Below are 21,183 nucleotides of genomic sequence, written 5' to 3'. Positions count from 1 at the left end.
GTGTTCTGTTTTGCTTATTGGTTGTTTCTGGATGGCACGAAGTGGCATACGTGGCGTACAGACATCATTTTACCCCCGAGCCTTTCAAAATCCAGAGGTGCAAGAGGACAAACCGTATTAGGGGACTGATGGGCCACTGAACCTTGGCAAGAGTACCATGGAGCCTGGAAAATAAATCAAGCGGGACCACAGGTGAGATGCGCGCCCTGTCACCATAGTAACAAAGGGTACCACTCAGATTTTGAACATTTCTTGTAACACCTGCCAGGTGTTTACTAATGTAGAAGGAGGATGAACATTCCCAGCTAGCAGTTTTCAGCTTCCTCTTTGCATCAGCTGCTCTAGTTAACAACAGCTTCAAACTGTGTCTTTTAGATGCTAAGCAGTGAGGAAACTGGGTAAGAGGACTGGCTAAGGAAAGCTTCCTTTGGAAAAATTATACCAAAGTAGACACAAAGCCCATAGGAAGCCTGTGATGTGCATTGCACTCCATATACCTGTCTGCTAATTACAGAAAGGACATCAATATTTCTGAGGGAAAGGCCCGGCTATGTGTGGAAAACAAAAATGATAGAGATTTAGCTGGACTTTAATGAGTTCCCCAAGATGAACTGAGACATTTATAAACGATTAGACTGCTCCCTGAGGTAAAGAACATTAGCACATATTTTTCATTTCAGTTAAAACCTCTAAACAGGACCGAAGAGAACGTGAGTGGACAACATCCCAGAGGATGCTGGGAAGTCAGACATCTGGTAGCAAATGCCTCGTGAGTTTCAACTCTGGCTGCCCACATCCTGAAGGAGTGCACGCACCACACCGGGTGACTGGTGGCTTTGAGTGAGGCAGAGACACAAGGACAGTGACCTGTAGATGGGATTTAGTCCATTTCAGAGAACCACTACCCAGATGGCATTGTGCAAGCTCAGCTGATTGTGTTACCTCAGGACAAAGGGATGAGGGCATCAGGAATTCAGATAGGAAGGTTAGATTGTTACTCAGTGGTTTGTTACACACACATTTGATTATTGAATGGTTCATCAGAGATACCCACATCCCTGTAAAATCAGTAGTGGGAGGGGAGGGCAGAAAGAAACTTTTTAACTTTCCTGGGAAAATCTTGTCGTTTCAGAACCCTTTGGTAGCTTTAGGTAGTTTTACCTAAATGTCTTCATGGTCCAACTTTATGTGGGGGAACACGAACCAGCATTCTGCAACGGCACTTAAGACTACCTAATTTTATAATTGCAAATGAGATCTCTAAATAGTAGAATAGAGTCCTTCTTCCTCCCTGGCTTGCAGAATCTCCTGCTCCTTTAAAGATCTGTACAATTTATTGGTAAGATTTTTTTTTAGTATAGGTTTTTATAAAGTTTATGCCCTCTGCCACCTGCCATTTTCGGCTAAATGCTTTTCTAAATTCTGAGTTAGGAAAGTGAGCATCCTATTGGTCTTTTTCCAACAAGAAATTACTCTGTTTACTACCCAAAAGACCTAGCTGCCAAATGTTTCCAGCTGTACACTGGCTGAGGGGGACAGCCTTTACTATTGTCACACAGCTTGGAAGGGTCTGAGGGACCATTCAATGATCTAATTTAGGTAGGGTCCTTGCCTTCTTTCAGAGAAGTAACTTGAATGACATTATGCCAGGAGTAGAAGGAGGACCAGGGTTCCTGACTTAGTTTGCATGCAAAGTTGAGGTCAGTGGACTTACAGGTCCTTCTAGAGGGAAGCCTGTTGATCCCACCCTAAGCAGGAAGTGGTTAAGGAAGGTTTCTGCAGTGGCAAGCTCTGTCCTACCACACTTGACTTTCGGAGATGCACACAATTTTAGCTTCCTTCCTGATTGGCCAAGTGCGACAAGAACAGAGGTGGTCCCGAGTGCTGGCTCTCACCTCAGCATTTCAACCTTCTCTGATGCTCACCCTGGTAACTCCTTCCTATGCTGTAGACAATTGGACACTTAAAAAAAAAGCATTTATAAATCTTGGTCTAGGCAAATGGCTCCATGAGGAGGGTGCTTGCTGAGCAAACAGGAGGACCTGACTTAAAGCTCTGGCACCTACATGAAAAACACAATTATGCTGAGTGTAATCCAGGCTTGCAATCTGGGCCCTGAGGCAGCAGAGGCCGGGAGACCCCTGGAGTATAGCCTATAGGTGGACTCCAGGACAAACTGAGACCTTGGCTCAAAGAAAGTGGATGGTGTTCCTTACAAGTGATACCCACAGTTCTCCTCTGCTCTCTGTATGTATACATACATAGCACATACACTGTACACATGTGCACTTGAACACTAGAGCATGCGTGCATACACTTAGGAAAAAAAAACAGAAGTCATCTGGTGAGAACGGGACAGAATTGGCATGTGTAGTGTTATTTTTCCACACTGAACACAAATGTAACCCTGAAAATGGATCTGAAGACCCTGAGAGGTGATTAGAGGGTGAGAGCTGGTTAGGGGCCAAAACGTGGATGGAGAGTACAGTGGCAGGGTTTCACATGTTCCTCACCCAAAAGAGGGTGGCAGATAGTCTCCATTCCCGAAGCCCAGCCCAGCAAGATGGCAGCCCAAGTAGTCTTCTCCCTGGGACTGAAGAGGATCCTCTGTACCTGAATCAGGTAAGACAATCTCACTGGCCCCAGTCGGGGGCCTGTTAAAAATCAACCAAGAGAAGTATTTTCTCCCCCCATCCTCAGACTGAGGCCCTACTACTGAGAGATGTGGCAAGCGGAACCTGTAAGAGAGGCCCAACCTTTATGTCCTTGCAGGGTTCCCCACTCAGAGACGCAGGGGTGAGCAGCACAGCCATAAATGGAACCAAGTTATGGAAAGTGTCCTGGTCTAAGAACCGAACCCCCTTTGTCCTTGCTTCCTGAGATTTGTTTCCTCTGCCCCCAAGTACCATGGATGTATGTGGAAGGATGAATTACAGGATCTCTTGTCCCTTCTCCCCTAAGTGACACCTGGCATCTTACCCCTTAGAAATCCTTCCATCTCCTGCAGAACAAACTGGAAGAAGTGACTTTTAGCAGCACACCATCAAAGCGCACCAACGTCCCACTGCAAAGACCGAACACCAGGCAGACGCCCACCCTGAGTCACATGCTGAACCTGTGTGTGGTGATTCTCTGCTAGGATGAAGTGAAAGGGCAAAGGCTGGGCCCTTCAGTAGAGTGAGGAAAAGGGAAAAGAGACACATGTGTCTGGAAAGAAGAAATAAAATGGTCCCCATTTTCAGGGGACATGGCCATGGCTGTAGAAACTCACAAAGAAACAAGTATTTTTTAAAAAAAAACAAAAACAAGATTTAAAAAAAAAACCCTCTTAAGAGCAGTATAGCACACTATAACATCAAAGATAGCAATACCAAGACTACCTATATTTCTGCATGTTGACAGCATGTACCAAGACTAGTCTCATTTTTGCATATTAACAAGCAGAAAACAATTCAAAACGCAATGCTGTTTATAATCTCCCCATAAAATGAAAACCGGTGTAAACGTAACAAAACCTACTGAATTTGTATCCTGAAAGCAAGCAAATGCTGATGAAAGAAATTGGAAGAAACCTCAAAAGATAAGGGAAAAAAAACACTCTATATTCATAGGTTGCTCTCAACATAATAAAATGTCATGTCAGCTAGAGTTACTGTATACCTTGATCATCTGAGCCTCAGGGGAGCTCTTTATAAATAAAACGAGCTTATTCCAACACTTACGTGCCTTCTAGGCACAGGCCCTTCGAGAGTTATACCTACTTGACAGAGACAAGTGAGAATCATCCGACCTGATATTAAGTCCTACTGTCTCAAGGTGATAATCGATGCCGCCAGCCTGGAAGTGACCGAGGGACAGGCACATAGTTGAAGGAACCCCGGAGAACTGGAAAAACATTCATGGAAATCCTCTTAAGGCTTTGACGAATGTTCCAAAGCTTTAGATGGAGAAAGAGCAGACTTTACAAGGAGGGTACCAGAAGCAACTAAGCATCTCTAGGCAAACAAAAACATGCACAATCTATGTCAACCATAGTTTAAAGCCAGGGCTGGAGACATGGCTCACTGTGTAGAGTCACTTACCCCAAGGCCTAGCAGCCTGAGTTGAATCCAGCAGCCATCCCCATATGTTGCCTTCTGATCTCCCCGTGCAGGCTGTAGAGCGTGTGCACCCATAGACGCGTGAATAATGAATACAACGTCCTTTAGAAAACAGCTCATTTAAATGAAGAGTAAAGTAGAAAATGTTCAGACCCTAGAACAAGATGGCGTCAATAGGCGTCAGCAAAGGTACAACCCCTAAAGTACAAACTGAGGACTGAGGTCGTAGCTCAGCTGTAATGCGCGTCCCTAGTATATGCAAGAAGCCATCTGTGGAGAGCCCACCAGGGAGACAGAGAAAGACAGACAGACAGACTGACGGACACGCACAAATGCGCACAGAGGTTGGGAGATGAGACTATGAACTGGGACCCTGACACTTACTGAAATGAACTATTTTACTGTTCCGTGAAAGTCCGTGTGAAGAGGACAGAGAACGAGCCACTGACTGGGAGGAAAATATCTTCAAACCACACACCCAACAAAGGACTAACACATTCCATTTCAAGGCAGGCAAATTCATGGAGACTTTTCACCGGAGACCAAACGGGGCAAGCACGGTCGTGTAACTGCTTTGCATCAGTGGTACCCGAGGAATGCAAATTAGAGCTGCAGAAAAGTAACAGTATTTGTCAGACTTGCTACGATTTTAAAAAGAGTTCCATCAGAAGCTACGGGGACACACAGATCACCCATTTGTTCCTGGAGGTATAAGCAGAAGACGAGCTCTGGAAAAACAGCAGTTTTTTAGAAAGCCAAACGTGACCCAGTATTTGCCTTTCTGGATATTTCTCCCAATGAAAGAAAACCATCTTCAAAAGCCAAGCTATACACAGTGTTCATAGTGGCTTTATAGTAATGACCAAAGTCTGGAACTGACTATTCTTCAAACTGTTGGACACACAAACAGGACTTTAAACATAGAAAATGGCATGGAAATGTAGCAGGTAAGAGGTTTATTGAGATTTATCATAAATGGATGGATAAATCGTGGTGGAGGATGCTGATTGCAAAATCTAGTGCTCCAGAGTTAATCACATGACATTTTTGAAATGACACCATCTTGGAATTGGAGGGTGACTATTAAAAGGCAGTGCAAGGGCACCCTTGTGTTGGAAGTAAATCACACTGCAGCTAACTCCTGCCACCCTGAGTGTCTTAGCTCTGGGGTGGAAAGGCCCAGAGCTCTTTCTCCTGAGTTCTCTTCCTGACCTGTAGATGGCCAACTCCCCACAGCAGAGGGCAGACAGGGCTGGGGAGGGGAAGACACTCTATCCTCTCTCCTCCTCTAAAGGACACTGATCCCATTGTAGAGACTCCATCTCTCCTCATTAGACGTTTTCAAAGCCCTCACTTGGAAAAAATATCATATGGGGCAGGGAGGGAGGGAAAGGCTTCAAGATGTGAATTCTGAGGGGATACAAATTATTTTTTCAATGATCAGATTTTGTTTCGTGTGGCTATTTCAGGTACTAAAGAATTATTACCTCTAAACACTTTGCAAGACTGGTTCGGAAATTACAAGTCCCTAATTACCTTTAAGCCTGTGTCACTGTGTCTCTTAAACTGAAAAACAGCAAATCAGGGAACTTCTGCTCAAGAGAAAAAAAAAATCAGATGATCCCAGTAAAAATCAGACAAGAGAATGGCAGGTGAATTATATCAATATCACTCAGCTGGTGACAGTAAACTACAAATCTCTAAATGTGAAAAAACCCCTCTTATTTCTTACAAATCTACAATCACTTCAATGTTTCCTCAATCGTGAAAAGGACTGAAAATATTTATGTGGCCCTCTCGTTTCCTTGTGGTGGATGTATTGTTCTGAACCATCAATCCTACCATTATTGGTAATAGTTTCCTGACCCACTATTAGGTGCAAAGAATGTAACAGGTGACAGGCGGAGGTTGACCTGATGGCTCAGAGGTTAAGGAACGGTGCTTTGTAGAGGATGAAGTCCAGTTCCCAGCACTTGTATCTGTTGACCCATAGCCACCTGTGACTCCAGATTCAGGGTTTACAAGAGCATTTCCTGGCCTGAACAGACCCCACTCACACATAATTACCAAAGGAGACATAATAGAATGCACCAACGTGTATGGGAACTTGCTGCTTCCTAACTAAGATTCTAAATATATAGGATAAAGTAACTTTAATACAGCGACAGCCTCACGGGTTCCTACTGTTCTTACCCCAACATAAACTCGAGGACGCCAGTGGGGACGCTGAGTCGTGCGTCTAAGATTCGGTAGCTAACGATGGACTCAGAAAATGCCCATCAGCTCCTTCATGCTTGCTGCACCCTCCAGTTAAATCAACGTCATGAGTTTGAGCCCCTTTGTTTTTGAACTTAGAACCTTCAGTATTTCACCATTGACAACGTTATCGGTAGCTTGTCTACCTGGATTGGTTTATACACACTGCTTAACCAGTTTTAAGATGTTCCCCTTTATTCCAAGTTTTAACCTTTTGTTGAAATGAGTGATGGGTTTTAGCAAATTCTTGTGCGTTCTGTTTGCTCTGTTAACGTGAAGGATGACAGGCTGATTTTTAAGTGTGTGTGTGTGTGTGTGTGTGTGGTGTGTGTATATGTGTATATGTGTGTGTATGTGTGTGTGGTGTGTGTGTGTATGTGTGTATGTGTGTGTGTATGTGTGTGTATGTGTGTGTGTATGTGTGTGTGGTGTGTGTGTATGTGTGATATGTGTGTGTATGTGTGTGGTGTGTGTGTATGTGTGTATGTGTGTATATGTGTGTGTATGTGTGTGTGGTGTGTGTGTATGTGTGTGTATGTGTGTGTGTATGTGTGTGTATGTGTGATATGTGTATATGTGGGTGAGTGTGTGTATGTGTGTGTATATGTGTGTGTGGTGTGTGTGTATGTGTGTGTATGTGTGTGTATATGTGTGTGTATGTGTGTGTACATATGTGTACATGAGTGTAGAAGCACACAGCCAGAAGATACCATCTGCAGATGGTATCAGTTGCCCCATCTTAGTACAAGGAACCAAACTCAGGCGCTCTGCAAGAGGAGCCCCAGCTCTTAGCCGCCAATGCACATCTGCAGCTCCAACAGACTCATTTGAAAGGATGAAAATAATGTTGCACCGCCACAAACGACACTTAGTAAATACACCATCCTTTGCAACACGAATTCAAGTTTTTTCTCCATAAGAACGAGAACTTCTGTCTCCCTACTTTGTGTTCTTTATTCCATTTTCTGTAAGTCTGTGTAAAACTGATACTATGTCTCACAGAATTAATAAAACATCCTGGTCTAGGCGTTTCCTTCCTGGGAATGTTATTAACAATTCCTCATGTGGATGGAGGCAGTTAAGACGTCCTACTTTGTGTTAACTGTGATCTTAGTTTCTCAAAGGATCTCTTCCTTTTATCCACATGGTCACATTCATTGGCATCTTTTTCACTGTCCATAGGACTGCCGTTGTGACTGCCCAGTTTAACTCACTGTGCTAGCTTGTGCTAGCTTACTGTGGACTTAACCGTTTCACTAATAAGGCCATACAACCAAGTTTGGTTTTATGAGCTTTCTCTGCTTGTCTTTTCTATTTTAGATTTTATCTTTGCAATTTTCTTCTTGTTTACTAGCTTCCAAAGAGAGGTAGCTGAAATGATTGACTTTTAAACTTTTCCTAAGATAGCAATTCTAGGTTGTAACTTTCCTCCTAAAGAAGGATTCATTTGCATATCTTAGAGTTTGATAGGTCATATATTGGAATTGCAAAATATTTCATATGAATTTCTACCTGACTCAGGGTTTAAAAGCATAGTTTATTTAATTCTAAAATATGTTTCTGCCTTATATTGAGTGTAATTCCCCTTTGGTCAGAAAGTATAATTTATAAGACTGCAGTCCTTTGAGACTATTTGCTTAAGGTGTCACTATGACAATGTAAACACTGTGTCTTGGCAAGTCTATGGACTCAGAAAGAACGGCCTTTGTGTTTGCACTGTGGTGTCTCTCAATGTCAAAGGTGGTTGATGCAAGTCTCCTTCCTTGCTGCAAGCTTTTGGTCTAATTCTATCGATTTGAGAGTAAATTTTGTTTCAGGTATGTTTAGGGACTCTTTATCAGTCTTTCATGTATATGTTTTAAAGGGTTTTGGGTGTGAAATGTTGTCTCTTCCTGGTATATCCTCCTTCCTTGGACCACAATACAATGCTTCTCCCCAGCTTGAAGCTTGGGTCTTGAGAGCTTTTCATAGAAAGCAGAACTAATCCAGGTGATGGTTTGATATCAATTCCCATGCATTTGCTTACAATTTGCAATTTTGCAGTTAAGGAATCTCTCTTGTACACTCCCCACGGATACTGTTTTTCCATCCAGTGTTATTAACTCCTGTCGCTTTCATTCAAAAGTTCTATTCCTATACATGTAATTCATTTTCAAGTTTAAATTTCCACTTTGTTAACGGTCTCATTCAAGAAACTTGTTCTATCCTTGCTTGACTTGATATCAAGGGTTTTTCACCTAAAAAAATTATTTTTTTTGAAAACTCTTGCTACAGTGGTAAATGAAAACTGATTTAAGAAAAAAGGACTCAGAGATCTGTGGTCTTTGCCTGCAATGTTCTTGTACAATAGCTTAGAACCTTCTGAACCTGTTTTAGACACGGAAACTGATACAGTGACTAAGGGATGATAGGGACAGTGACTAAGGGATAATGCTTCACTACGGAAAACATTTTAATATGTGTATTTATTCCATAACATAGAGCTGTAAATATGTGCAATAAAATTCAGTCTAAAAATAAAGTAAAAATTAGATCAAGAAATCATTCCAGTGTATTTTTCTGTAGATCTAATAACTCCCTAGGAAATTATCCAATGTGTACATTCAAATTTAGTTATGCCAAAGAATGTGAAATAGATTCCTATGGTTAAATGATATATGGGAACATCTGTACCCATTCAGCCTCTCCCTGATGGTCAGGCCAGCTCCTCAGCCCCACGACTTTTTCTAGAATGTTCAGATGCCCCTGGGGACCCATATGTGCAGTTTCTTGTTTTCAGTCTCAGCCTCTGGATACTTCACTTTCTTGGAATTTCTTTTTAAGTCTTCTACTTTTTTCCCCCAATTCTTCAGTCTCTAGCAGGACAGCTGTTTGAGTCATACAGTTTGCCATTGTGATAATAAAATTCCTCTTGTCCTTTTACGTATCCAAATAAAAGCAAAGGAAGCAGGTAAGGCTAGGGACAGCATCTTCACAGAAAGTCTGAATGGAAAAGATGTATGACTTGACTTCTTCAGCATAATCGGGAGTCCTGTTTGATCTGGGCCTATAAAAAGAATGTCCTTTGCAGCTTGGATTGCAGTGTGCTCTCAATGACGTGTATGTCACATCATACCTGAGTTGACCTTAGGTCTATTTTTGTAACTTTTGGGGGTGGGTGGGGTGGGGAGAGGTGGTTTTAGGCTAACCAATTAGTGGGGAGTGCTAAATTCTTTAAGAATGTTTATGGATATTTTGGGGATTTGTTTTGGAGCTAATATGCAGTCTTTATGAAGGTGAGATGAAGCATGGTGGCCATGAAATGTATACCAGCTAGGGGACTGGCCATTAGGCTGTGACACTGGAAGGTGTGGACTAGGACCTAAGCAGTGTTTTAATTCCTTTTCTCAAGATGGACGCTTAACTGGGTGGGATTTTGCCTTGAGATCACGGCTCCCTTTGTTCTATTTAAGTATCTTTAATCTGTTTACCTCCTTGAACATGGAATTTAGCGCAACTGGGCTTCCTGGGGCCCCCTTTTCTCCTAGAGCCGTACATTTTGTATCGTTGCTGGCTCAGTGTGCGTCTATCAATACACTCTTCATGAGGGTGAACATTAGTAACCACACAATGGAGTCTACACTAGGCTGTTTTGAGATTTCCTTTATCAATGCAATTAATTCAAAACTCCTCACTTTAGCCTCAGACATATTTTTTTGGACAATGGCAAAATGCAGCCAAATTCTTTGCCAAAATATCACAATAGGCTCTAGGCCACTAATATTCTTCTCCTCCAAAACCTCCTGAGACAGGCCCCCAACAGTTCAAACCACTGTCAGTACCACTAACTTCCATGTTCCTATTGGACGGCCCATTAAGCCCCATTTACAGCATTCAAATGCTTTTCTAATCCAAAATCCAAGGATCTACATTCTTCCAAACAAAAGCATGGTCAGGCCTTTCACAGCAATATCACAGTTCCTAGTATCAACTTTTGCCTTAGGGTTCCTATTGCTATGAAGAGACACCATGACCACAGCAACTCTTATAAAGAAACACACTTAATTGGGACTGGCTACAATTTCAGCCTATATGGTCATGGCAGTATGTGGACAGACATAGCCCTGGAGGAGGAGCTGAGAGTTCTACATCTTGATCCCGCAAGCAGCAGGAGACTGAGTGTCACACTGGGCAAAGCCTGTGCATATGAGACCACAAAGCCTGCCCCAACAGTGACACACTTCCTCCAGTAAGGTAATGTCTCCTAATAGTGCCATTCCCTATGGGCCTATGGGGGCCAATGACATTCAAACTACCACAGGTATGCAGAAAGCCTGAGTAGCAGTCGAGGATTTGCCTCCCAAGCAGTTCTAACCCTGGGGCATGAGAGCAGTTCCCTTTGACAATGCTAATCACTACACTCACAAATGTTAGGATACAAATCATCATCTTGTAGGACAGCACCTCAGGACCCAACTGGATCTTTGAACTTTCGAATAGTTTCTCAAGCAATGGCTAAGGTAAGTGCTGGGTGAGGGACAATATAACAACAGCCAAGAATAGGCAGAGAAAGAGGCAAACAGGTCGTCTAAGCTCTGCAAGTGGAGGGCCCAGAAAATGATTCTGGCTCCTTGAAACTCAACAAGAGTTAAACCACAGGTAGATGTGAGTCATCTGTTCACACAAATGACAAAGTTTTAAAGACCTCTCTTCCAGGGTAAAGAACAAATAGTTTTCCTAGTTCCTATGAGTGTTTATTTAGTTTAAAATTACTGAATGAGTGAACGCTCTCCTAGAGAGAATGTAGTTGAATCCATAGGCTTTTGGTTAAGTCATTAAATGCCTACAGTTCCACAAAAGACAAAGTATAGACATTATGACTGTACCCCATTGTTCAGTAATGTTTATAAAATTTCTTCCCTTTTATTCTAAGGCATGGATCTTAGTTCAAGAGGTTGTACAAATTTACTCTGGGTCTCTTGTCAATGATGCCTTCAAACTACATGTATTTTACATATTATTTTTAAAATTGGCTATTATATACCTTTAATCCTGGTTTAAAAAAAGATCTGTAATGAATGTCTATAAGGGTTGTTACAGAATTGCTCAAGTCATGAACATTCAGCTTTCACAGTAGGCACATTATATAAGAAGGTGACAAATTAAGAAGGCTGATGTATTTGTTTGCATAGACTTTATTTACATAAATTGAAATCATAAGCAAAGTCGTTAGCTACAAGTTGAAACAATGTATTTCCTTTAACTTAAGGCACTGCAAATTTCCTTACAGCATACTCACAGTATTTACATGCTGTTTGAGAACTGACAATACATACTTTATACCTAATCTTTGTCCTTCATTTATAATGTTATAAATTTAAAATGAAATAAACCACTCTTCCTAAAAGGAATTAAAGCCAACCATCCTTAAAGCTTACCAGGTGGGCAGAGAGGGATATGCCCAAGATCAGTGCAAAGGCATTTGATCCTTTAATATCCCAAGGCTATGCTTGTGGGTTCTAAAAAGGAAGTCCTCTGAGCAGCACAGTGAGCAAGCCTTTGCTATACCCCATTGCTTTTACAGAAGAACATGCATGATAGGTGGCTAACAGGAACACAACTGGCCCTCTACTAGAAAGTCAAAGTACACAGTTCTGAGCTGACTAGTGCAATTAACAAAAAATAAGGAGACTAAATACTTTCCTCTGACCTTTGGGTACTATCACCAAGAGCTAAATATTTCCTGAAGCCAAATGATTTTCTCCTGACCAGAAAGCAGAGCAGGTTCAGTTAATTCTTTGCAACACACACACCCAAACCCCCACGTCAAAGGCTACCCTTACTAAAAAGCTTTTCTCAGAGCAAAACTGTAGGCAATAGTGATAATTTTTTTCCAAGATATAAACGTATTAGCAGAAAGTTCAGTGATAATCTATTTGATTAAATAAATACTATTCTTGTCTCCCAAATAAGTGCTTTATAAAATTTTACCTAGTTCTAGTATTCTGAGAACAGAGTAAAATACAAAATAAATACATGTGTTGCACAGGGCTAAGACACTGAAAGGGCATCCCTTCCTCTCCCACCCTTTTAAACCTTCTATTCTAGAGGCAGACACCAAGTATAAGGTGCAGTCGAGGTAAGGCAGTCGCTGGGATCCACACCACTGTAGGAACTAAGGTATCTTCAACTCTGCTGGGAGACAGTTCAAAAATGCTCCAGTCATTTTCTCTCAAAGTGAAGGTGGCAGTTTACTTGTTATTTCCTTACATGGAAATTGAAATAAGCACGAGTTTCTCTACTGTTTTACTGGGTCAACTCTTGACCCCTTAGTATCACGATTGCGTGTAACAAAATAGATCAGAACATTTATGAGCAAAACCAGTCCTATCCTGTTCTTAAAACAGCCATTCTGTGGCCAGGAGCATAGATTATGTACAGATATGCCTCTTGAAACCCCAAAACAATGAGGCACCAGACACCAAACTTTAAGGAAATTTGCAGTGAGCCACAGCAGTGCAATAAATCTAAGACGACTGACAAGTGTCGTCCACAGGGATCCTCAGTGTAGCTCCATCTTGCCTCTGAAGAGCAATGACCAAGTTTGCTTTACGTTGTCAGAATGCTGGAGAACACACCAGTAACACGAAGCTGTGGTCTGCCGTTTAACGGACACCACATAGGCTGGTTGTCCTAATAGCTCCGGTTCTGAGGACCCCGCTATGGAGGGGACGGATGATATCAGTGCTTCACAACAGCTCTTTGGTTCTCGGGCTTAGGAGGAGTCAGGTGAGAAGCCAGCAGTGCAGGGCTGGAGTGCTCCGCCCTTAGCACACGGCCACTGCCGGGGGGAAGACGCTAACCTCCACGGTACATGTGTTCCCACTCGACTGCATGGAAGGCACACTCAAGAGCCTCAAAGGTCAATACAAAAGTCCTGACCTTGCAGCTGTATACTCGGGTCATATTTTTTCCTGCAGCATTTGATACTTCCAACAAACGTGAGAGTTGAAAATTGTAACAAAAAAATACGATATTTTAATTGTGATATTAAGTATGCACATAAGGTCTGTAAGAAGTAGCCTTGCCTTGAGCAGAATCGTTCCCGACAGCTGTGTTCTGGCACAGAGCCCAGCCCCTTTACATGTCATACGGCGTCTGCACATCCACTCATACAAACACACTGGCATACACAACTTACCCAGAAGAGTTAAACACAGAGAACATTTTTTCTCTATTTTCTTTGAAACTCCTTATTAACAATAGTATCTAAAACTGTAACTAAAGCAAACAAGTGAACAAACAAAACTCGAGTGTTACTATGCAGTCCGAGCTGGACTCCACCTCTAGGCCCCTCTGCCTCACCCTTCCTACAGGTGTGCACCGCCCCGCCCAGCTCCACACTCAACTTCTGAGGCGCCAATCGCTTACGGACTTTATCAAGCTCGGACTTTATATTACATAGTCTTCCTTGGGTTTTGTTTGTTCTTAGCAGCTTTATTTAAAGTGATTTCTTTGTATGCTATAGTTATGCTATGTGGCTAATCAGTTTTATTAACTATCACAGAATTTCCTACTTCAAGGGTTTTCTAGGGACACACACTCATTAAAGACAAATATAAAAATATATGCAACCTTTTCTCCGGGATACACAAAATGAACAAATTACATAAATAGTTTTGTGTCATTTACAAATATATAAACATGTTAGAAAAGCGTGCCTATTAAATTCTGGTATATTTTCACTTAAAGATATATTTCACTGAAAAGAAGGAAGAAAGGAAGAAGGAAGGAAGAAGAAAGCAAGGAAAGAAGGAAGGAAGGGAGGAAGGAAGAGAGGAAGGAAGGGAAGCAGGCAGGCAGGCAAGCTCAGAGTATTCTCTCAAAGGCTAGATTTGTTATGGAAACAGGCGGTTTGAACTGATTTACCAGTGACTCTATTACTATCAGGGTTATTTGCATAGGCAACATAACAACACACACACACACACACACACACACACACACACACACACACACACACCCCAGAGAGATTTTGCCATGTCTGTCTTGTCTTTGGAAATATACCTTTTTATGGCTATAATACCACTCACTCCTTGCATGGATCCTTAGTTTAGAAATGAGTTAAGACACAGTGGGTCACTCAATTAAAGGATCATCATCATCATCTTCATGCAGCTGTAGGCGGGAGAATGGACGGGATGCAGACGCTCTGTTCTGCATGAAGATTATGAGGCCTGTTAGCACGGTTAATGCCAATAGTGCACTAACGACAATCCCAATGGCTTCTGGGAGGTTGATGCACCACTGGTCCACTAACAGGCACTTGGAATGGCTGAAGGTTCCGTTGTTGGGATGTGGTTTCAGTCCCAGGATGTAGCACATCATTGGGTAAATATCCACAGTGTTGATGGTGCTCTGCCTGTAGCCTTTCCTGAAGGCAGGCCCATGGGCAGCGAGAAACGGATGCATGCTGGGCAGTGAATTGTCATAGCCATGGTCACCTACTGCAAGAAAAGACAGTAATGCTATTAAACCTTAGTGTTTGACTACAGAAGATCTTGTTCACTAGAACACACTCGTGCCAGCCTTGTCTCCATCTATGAAGGTTCTGGCTGCACTAAGCAGAAGGCAGACATGAAAATCTGCGTTTCCGTCAACTTAGGGCGGGTGAACGTCACATGAGTCCCAGCTTTAGACGTCAACACTTCTCAACCTGAGGTCCTAATGTTTCTATCTGACCTCTTTCTTCACCTATTCATCCCCAGTGCTAGCAGCACAGCTCACTGTCAACAGTGCTGGTGCAGCACAGCTCACTGTCAACAGCGCTGGTGCAGCACAGCTCACTGTCAACAGTGCTGGTGCTAAGGGGCCTGTACAACTGAGAGAGAAGACAGAACACTGAATGGAGGGATGGGGTTCCAGACTTAAGTCTCTCAATTGTCCCAATAAGCAATACCACAGCATAACACATCACTGACTTACTGCCGGCGAGTAAACGCCTCAAAAGTCAGAAAGGTGGGAAAAGTGAGGATTTTAGAGAAAGCACTTGTGTACCAGATGTAAAAGAAATGCAGACAACTCAAGTTTGTAGCTCCCGTAAACTCTGGCTCAAAGGAATAACGGCCAGTCATCCCCGATAGAAATCCAACAGCAGATTCTTCAGTGGAGCTCTAAGGACCTTGTCTGTGGATGTGGACCACATGCATTTGGTGAATTTCCATTTTAGGGATATGGAAGTTTATTGTAGAGCTCAGGGAACTGGTATCACAAGCCTCCGATGATTCCACTGTGATCAAAATTCTAACTCGAGTACTCAACTGTCATGAAAAATGTATTGGGAGGGCAAAGTCCCATGAATACTACTCGTCTGTATTTTCGTACTGACCGATTGTGACGGTTTTGCTCTCTTTCTGTATTTTCCTAGTTTACAGAAATAAATATTTAAAAACAACATAAAACCACATCCCTGTCCTTCGTCGGGCTGCGCCGAAGCGCTCCTTCATCTGCTTCTGTAAGCTAACTTCATTACTACACACACCACCTCAGTTAGCCTACCAGCTGGCTATCCATGGCAGTTCTCATGCTAGAACAACAGAGCTGGGCTCAGGAGCTGAAACAGAGACCCGAGGGCCCACGAAGCCAGAAAGAGTCATTGGCCAGCACTTTAAGGAGGTTTGCTGAGCCCTGCAACGGACTTCAGGATCAGAATTCTTAAAGTAGCGAGACTACAAACAAAATACAGATGCGTAAGGTGCATCCGAGATGAGACGAGCAGCTCACCCTGCACGGCTCACCCTGCACGGCTCACCCTGCACATCGGTCCCTGTCTGGGCGGCTGGGACAGAGCTACTTTGTTAACTTATCTGTTTGCTTTCCACTCTTGCCCAGTGACCCCTCAGAACCGGAGCACGTAAGGAAGTGTGTTTATCATCTAGGAAAGTCTGGGAGTCACTCAGGCACACTTTTTTTTTTCCCCAAACATATACAAGGAGAAGGAATTGGAAAGTGAAAGTACAGCTCTTCCCTAGAATTACACAACCTCGCGATGGAAGCGAGAACTGTGGCCACTGTAAACAGCTGTGTGATCAAACTCACTTGTGGACTGCCCTGCAAAACTGCGCTTAGAGTTCGGTATGGTCCTAACTAAATCTTTCTGAACAAGGTCGCAGTGTGGGATGTAGCCCTCAGAGACTTCCCAAACACAGAAATAAACACTTACATTTTGACGATGACGTGTTCAGTGCGATTGTCCAGCCTTCATCAGCAACCAAAAGAATGGGCTGAATCCGATCGCTGTGTTGGTAGTAAAATCTGTTAGGGATAGCTTCTTTGAGATAAACAGTCATGTGAGGGTTACAGTGTTTCAGTTTGTTATAAACCTCTGTTACATCTGTAAAAGGGAAAGATGAACCGGAAACAGTGGTTGACTTAGAAGCAAAGACATAACTGACTAGCATAAATAGAAATACATTCTGGGTAATATCTAATTAAATTGCTTTTAATCCTCAAAACAGACTGTAGTTGTGCGACAGTGTCAGAGATGGGCACTTGGAATAACCCACATATCCAACCAGCCTGTCCTGGTTGATTTAGAAAGGGGATAGTTTTTACATCAAGTTTCCTAAGCAAATATAAACTATCTGTTACAGCTGATAACTAATTCCATCACTGGAAAAATGTCTGTCTTACTTATTTTAAACAGCTACTTACTTATTTTGGGAAGAATCGCAGCCACAGGGGTTAAGTCTATGACACTATAGTCTGAATGGTTGATGCAGGTATCCAAATATATCCGCCTGTTCTCAGAGCACTGAGCCATCCCATGATCGCTTGTAATGATCACATTAAGACTTTCCCACAGTCCTAACGCCTTGAGCTTTTGGACAAGATCACCAATAAGGCCATCTACTTCTTTCAATACCCGACGCATGTTGAATTTATCTTCAGGCCCGTATTTGTGGCCGCTTACATCCGGTTCTTCCCAATAGAGCGTTGCAAAGGTGACTGGTGGGTTGGAACTGCTGAGCCATGTGGCAACGTTATTTAGTCTCTCCTCAAAGGGCACTGAGCTGCTGTAATTCATAAAATAGGAAGGTGTGACATTATGAATGGACACATCAGTACCAGGCCACATAGCAGCAGCACTTGATCTGTTTTCCTGAAGCTGATTGGTCACCCAAATAGGCACTGCCCCATTCCACCAAAACGGATCCTTATCATTGGATTCAGAAAAATGTTTCTTTGTGACGTCATCATACATGGAGTTGGCCACAATGCCATGGCTTTCCTCATATAAGCCTGTCACAATGCTGTAGTGGTTTGGAAATGTTTTTGTGATAAAAACATTTTTAACGTGTTCCACCAAGACACCTTCTTTGATAAAGTTCTGGAGGTGAGGAAGGTCATAGTTGTTCAGGTAGTCAGCTCTAAAGCCATCAAAGGATACCAGAAGTAACTGAGGTGCCGAGCTATAGGAAGAGTTACCTCTGTAGCCAGCAACAAGTCCCCAAAATGAAAGAATTACTAGTAACTTCATATTGAACACGTTGGACACAGCAGCTGGGACCCCTAAAACATAAAAAAAAAAAACCCATAATGCATAAAGTAGCAAGACTATTGAAGTTTCAGAAATTTACCCAGCAGAAGAGAATCAACGCTTACAAATCCCTTATAGGCTAACTCTACTGAGGGCAACTTAGAACTTAGCTTTAAAGAGAACAATGAAGTTGAAACACAGAAAAAAAGTTTGTCTTTCCTTTCCCAGTTCACTCCCAACACTTGTTGCACACATCGTAAAGCTCTGGAGAGAAAATGGGACCTTTTTATATCCCTGTTGGTCTATCTTGCTCATCTGGAGCAGCAGGAATTATCCTAAACCTTTACAAAACATAGATGGAAACATAGAAACGACTCTTTTGTTCAGAATACAAGCTTTCTTGTTTGTTAGCACACATGAGTAGCTGGTGGGAAGCCTACCATCTTGGCCCATCACCAGCTTGTGTCTAAGACAAAACTGCTGATAGAGACAAATAATGCTACCCGACCGGGGAAATCTCAGTGGGCAACTGCTCTAATTTTGACATGAGGCTGACTAAAGGACAAAGCCTGTAAGGACTTGGATGCCACAGTTCCTTCAGAAGAAATTCAACAGATACTAAACAGAGTTTCATCACTAGACCACCATTCAATGTCCACCGGAGAGCTAAAGGCAAGGCATGACAGTTTTTCCTAATATCCCATCGATTACTGGATTATATGCAAGTTTACAGTGTGCCTAAAATGTTTCAAAAACAGTTACCTGTAACAGTCGGGAGAGATAAGGAGCTAATTCAATAAATGCTGCAAAAGCTGGGCAGCCACATGTCAAAGAATGACCACGGTGCTCCCATCTCCCCCCACGTGGAAAAGTTAAATCAAAACTGATCACAGACCCACATAAAAGGTAAATCTGTAAACTTCTTAGAGGAAAACACGGCAGCGACTCTTCATCACCTTTGGTTATGTCCAAAACGTAGATGCCATGCCAAGAGCAGAGATGAAGGACGAACTCACCAACGACCACCTCTTGTATGCTTCTATTTCGATGAAATGTGTAAGAGGGCCATTTCTATTGAGATAAGACGGCATGGATATAGCCTTAGGGGTAGGCTTGTGAGTAAAGGCCAAGGGGAGAGACGCTTCTCTTGAGGGTGGTGAAAAGATGGACTGTGGTGATGGTTACAGCCTCATAAGCTGCACACTTAAAGGAGTGCATCCAATGGTGCCTTACATATCAAACTATAGCTTAAAAAGTGGAACTGTATCCTTAAATGTCCCGCCGCAAGATAGCAAACATCTTTATTATCTCGTCTTGCCTCAAAAAATGATTCGAATGACGCATCTTCTAATGCAGATTCGGGTGTTTTGAATGTGAGAATGTCTTGCACTACTTCCTATATGCAAAATGACACCGCATAATGAAAACTATGTCTGCCCTTCTCCCACAAAATACAGACAGACAAAAGGATCTTCCTTTCCCAAATCAGGAATAAAAAGGATGTTTTTAAAAGAAAAAACCCAATATGCTCTTATGAATCCCAGAGCTCTCAGAACACTGTCTGGAATCGAAGGCAGTCCTTGTCTTTAAGCTTAGCAACATGGACAGAGTAGGAAGTCTCCTAGAAGATGGAATCCTTGGCCATCTGTTCCCTCCCAGCTTCTAGTTCCTTGTACGTAAAATGGGAAAGCCTAAAGGTTAGGACCAGATCTTCAATATTAGCTTCCCTCATCCATTTTAGTTATAACATTAGTTAGGCCTGTGCTATGGCGGGCAGAACATTACAATGGAACTAATGATAAATTAAGAAGATTTTAGACTCTTTTTATATGTGGTGATGCTTTAGTCTACTGACTGGTGGAGCTCAGAAAGTCTACTATCACCTTAATTTCATGCTTATAACGAGTATAGAAATATTTCAATTTATCAAACCAGACAACAGTTTCCACGCTGAACAGAACCATGCTGGTCAGAACATCTTTCCTTAGCAGTGAGAAAGCCAAGGCTCCATGAATGAAATTATAAAATGTTTCTAGAAATTCTGTAATTTTCCCACCAACAAAACCCCAAAGGGAATTTAAAAAGGGGGGAAAAAAAAGGCAGATATATCTGGAGTGCATAAAATAGCTTGTCAGTAACTGGAAATTTGATACCGTCTCCAGTTTGGGGGACAAAACATCCCTTGCCCCCGTTGGGTTGACTGTTTTGCCTAAATGGAATGCAAGCCAATCAGCTCTCACTGGATCTTAGACTATTAAAAGGCTTGGGTTGGAAGAGGGTAAAAGGCACTTTCCAGTCTTGGCATTCCGTCTGCTCTTTAAAGCAATGAAATTCAAATGTGGCTTCAAAATAGCGTTATCCTTTATTACCCGTGTGGCACAGGTAACAGGTGGTTTGCCCATAGATTTAGATTAAGTGCTTAACAACCTAAGGGGAAAAACCGGACACCCTGAAAGCTTTCTAGGTCTTAAAGACCCTACAATTCTAAATGGTTCTCCACCGTTTTAAGTCACACAAAGCATCATCAACTCAGTTATCTTACTAAACATAAAAAGCCCCACAATGTAAACAAACAAAATTTCTTCTCAGTTATATCCAGTAAAAGTGATTAAATTTAATTGAGGGGTAAGGCAGGGGAGAAGCTCGAAAGCTCTGAGTTCCCCTAAAATTGGGAAATCTCTGGGGAAACTGAAAGAAAGGGGGAAAACCACACTATCGCGTGCTTCTGCAGTGGGCCCCTTTGGAGTCCTACCAAAGGTACACAGGGATTTTTCCAGTCACTAGCTGGTCGGTTATCAAGGTTCAGGGCTGGCACCAGCATGGGAAGGGTTGTTTGTGTAGCGCCTAACCCAGCATCCGGCATCTCTTTCAGCCTGCTCTCTAGAATTTATGACAGGAACGCCATTTGACAGCATGAAAACACTAACCCTGGAGCAGAAACACAGGCAGGCACCGCCCCGCCCGCACGCCTGACCCCGACCCCGACCCCCGCCCCTCACCTAACGCCACAGTTGACATCCACCTGCCGCAGTACGCTCCTCCTCCCCGCCTCCCCTGGTCACTCCACGCGCATCTCCACCAGCCGACTGACGCCGCGGGAGGAGAAGGGACCAGAAACTCTCCCAGTCTCTACCCTCCGCCCTCGGCGAGCTCGGGAAGGGAGTGGCATTTCCCTTCAGGACTCACCCGCCTCCGCCGCCACTTCGGTCCGGCGCGCGGAACTCGGCGATAGCGGAACCGCGCGCTCCGGGGTACTTGTGGGCTCGGCGGACGCGGGCGGAGCGCGGCTCCGCGGAGCGCTTCCTGGGA

General features: G+C 43.0%; 1 protein-coding gene and 2 long non-coding RNA genes across 19 annotated transcripts; 1 reads left to right on the top strand and 2 right to left on the bottom strand.

Annotated features, from left to right (window-relative positions):
- Positions 1-2,356: 2,356 nt before the first annotated feature.
- LOC148003634 (uncharacterized) lies at positions 2,357-4,709 on the bottom strand. Its single transcript, XR_015629441.1, has 3 exons — positions 4,485-4,709; positions 4,083-4,254; positions 2,357-3,937 (listed from the first exon to the last, which is right to left on the bottom strand). It is a non-coding gene; the product is annotated as an uncharacterized LOC148003634 (long non-coding RNA).
- Positions 4,710-4,745: 36 nt separating this feature from the next.
- On the top strand, positions 4,746-19,392 carry LOC148003633 (uncharacterized). Its single transcript, XR_015629440.1, has 2 exons — positions 4,746-5,047; positions 15,763-19,392. It is a non-coding gene; the product is annotated as an uncharacterized LOC148003633 (long non-coding RNA).
- On the bottom strand, positions 11,511-21,157 carry Enpp4 (ectonucleotide pyrophosphatase/phosphodiesterase 4). 17 transcript variants are annotated; one of them, NM_001432305.1, is given in 6 exon segments: positions 11,511-14,842; positions 16,558-16,728; positions 17,049-17,410; positions 17,823-17,906; positions 18,770-18,945; positions 20,874-21,134. In NM_001432305.1, coding segments are annotated over 3 exon segments (759 nt in total). In that variant the 5' UTR covers positions 17,269-17,410; positions 17,823-17,906; positions 18,770-18,945; positions 20,874-21,134; the 3' UTR covers positions 11,511-14,474.
- Between the last annotated feature and the right edge of the window lie 26 nt (positions 21,158-21,183).

This window comes from Rattus norvegicus, chromosome 9, assembly GCF_021556685.1.
Source record: "Rattus norvegicus strain SHRSP/BbbUtx chromosome 9, alternate assembly SHRSP_T2T, whole genome shotgun sequence".
Taxonomy (NCBI): domain Eukaryota; kingdom Metazoa; phylum Chordata; class Mammalia; order Rodentia; family Muridae; genus Rattus; species Rattus norvegicus.
Note: the sequence above shows the minus strand (reverse complement) of the source record. Positions and strands in the feature narration are given on the sequence as shown.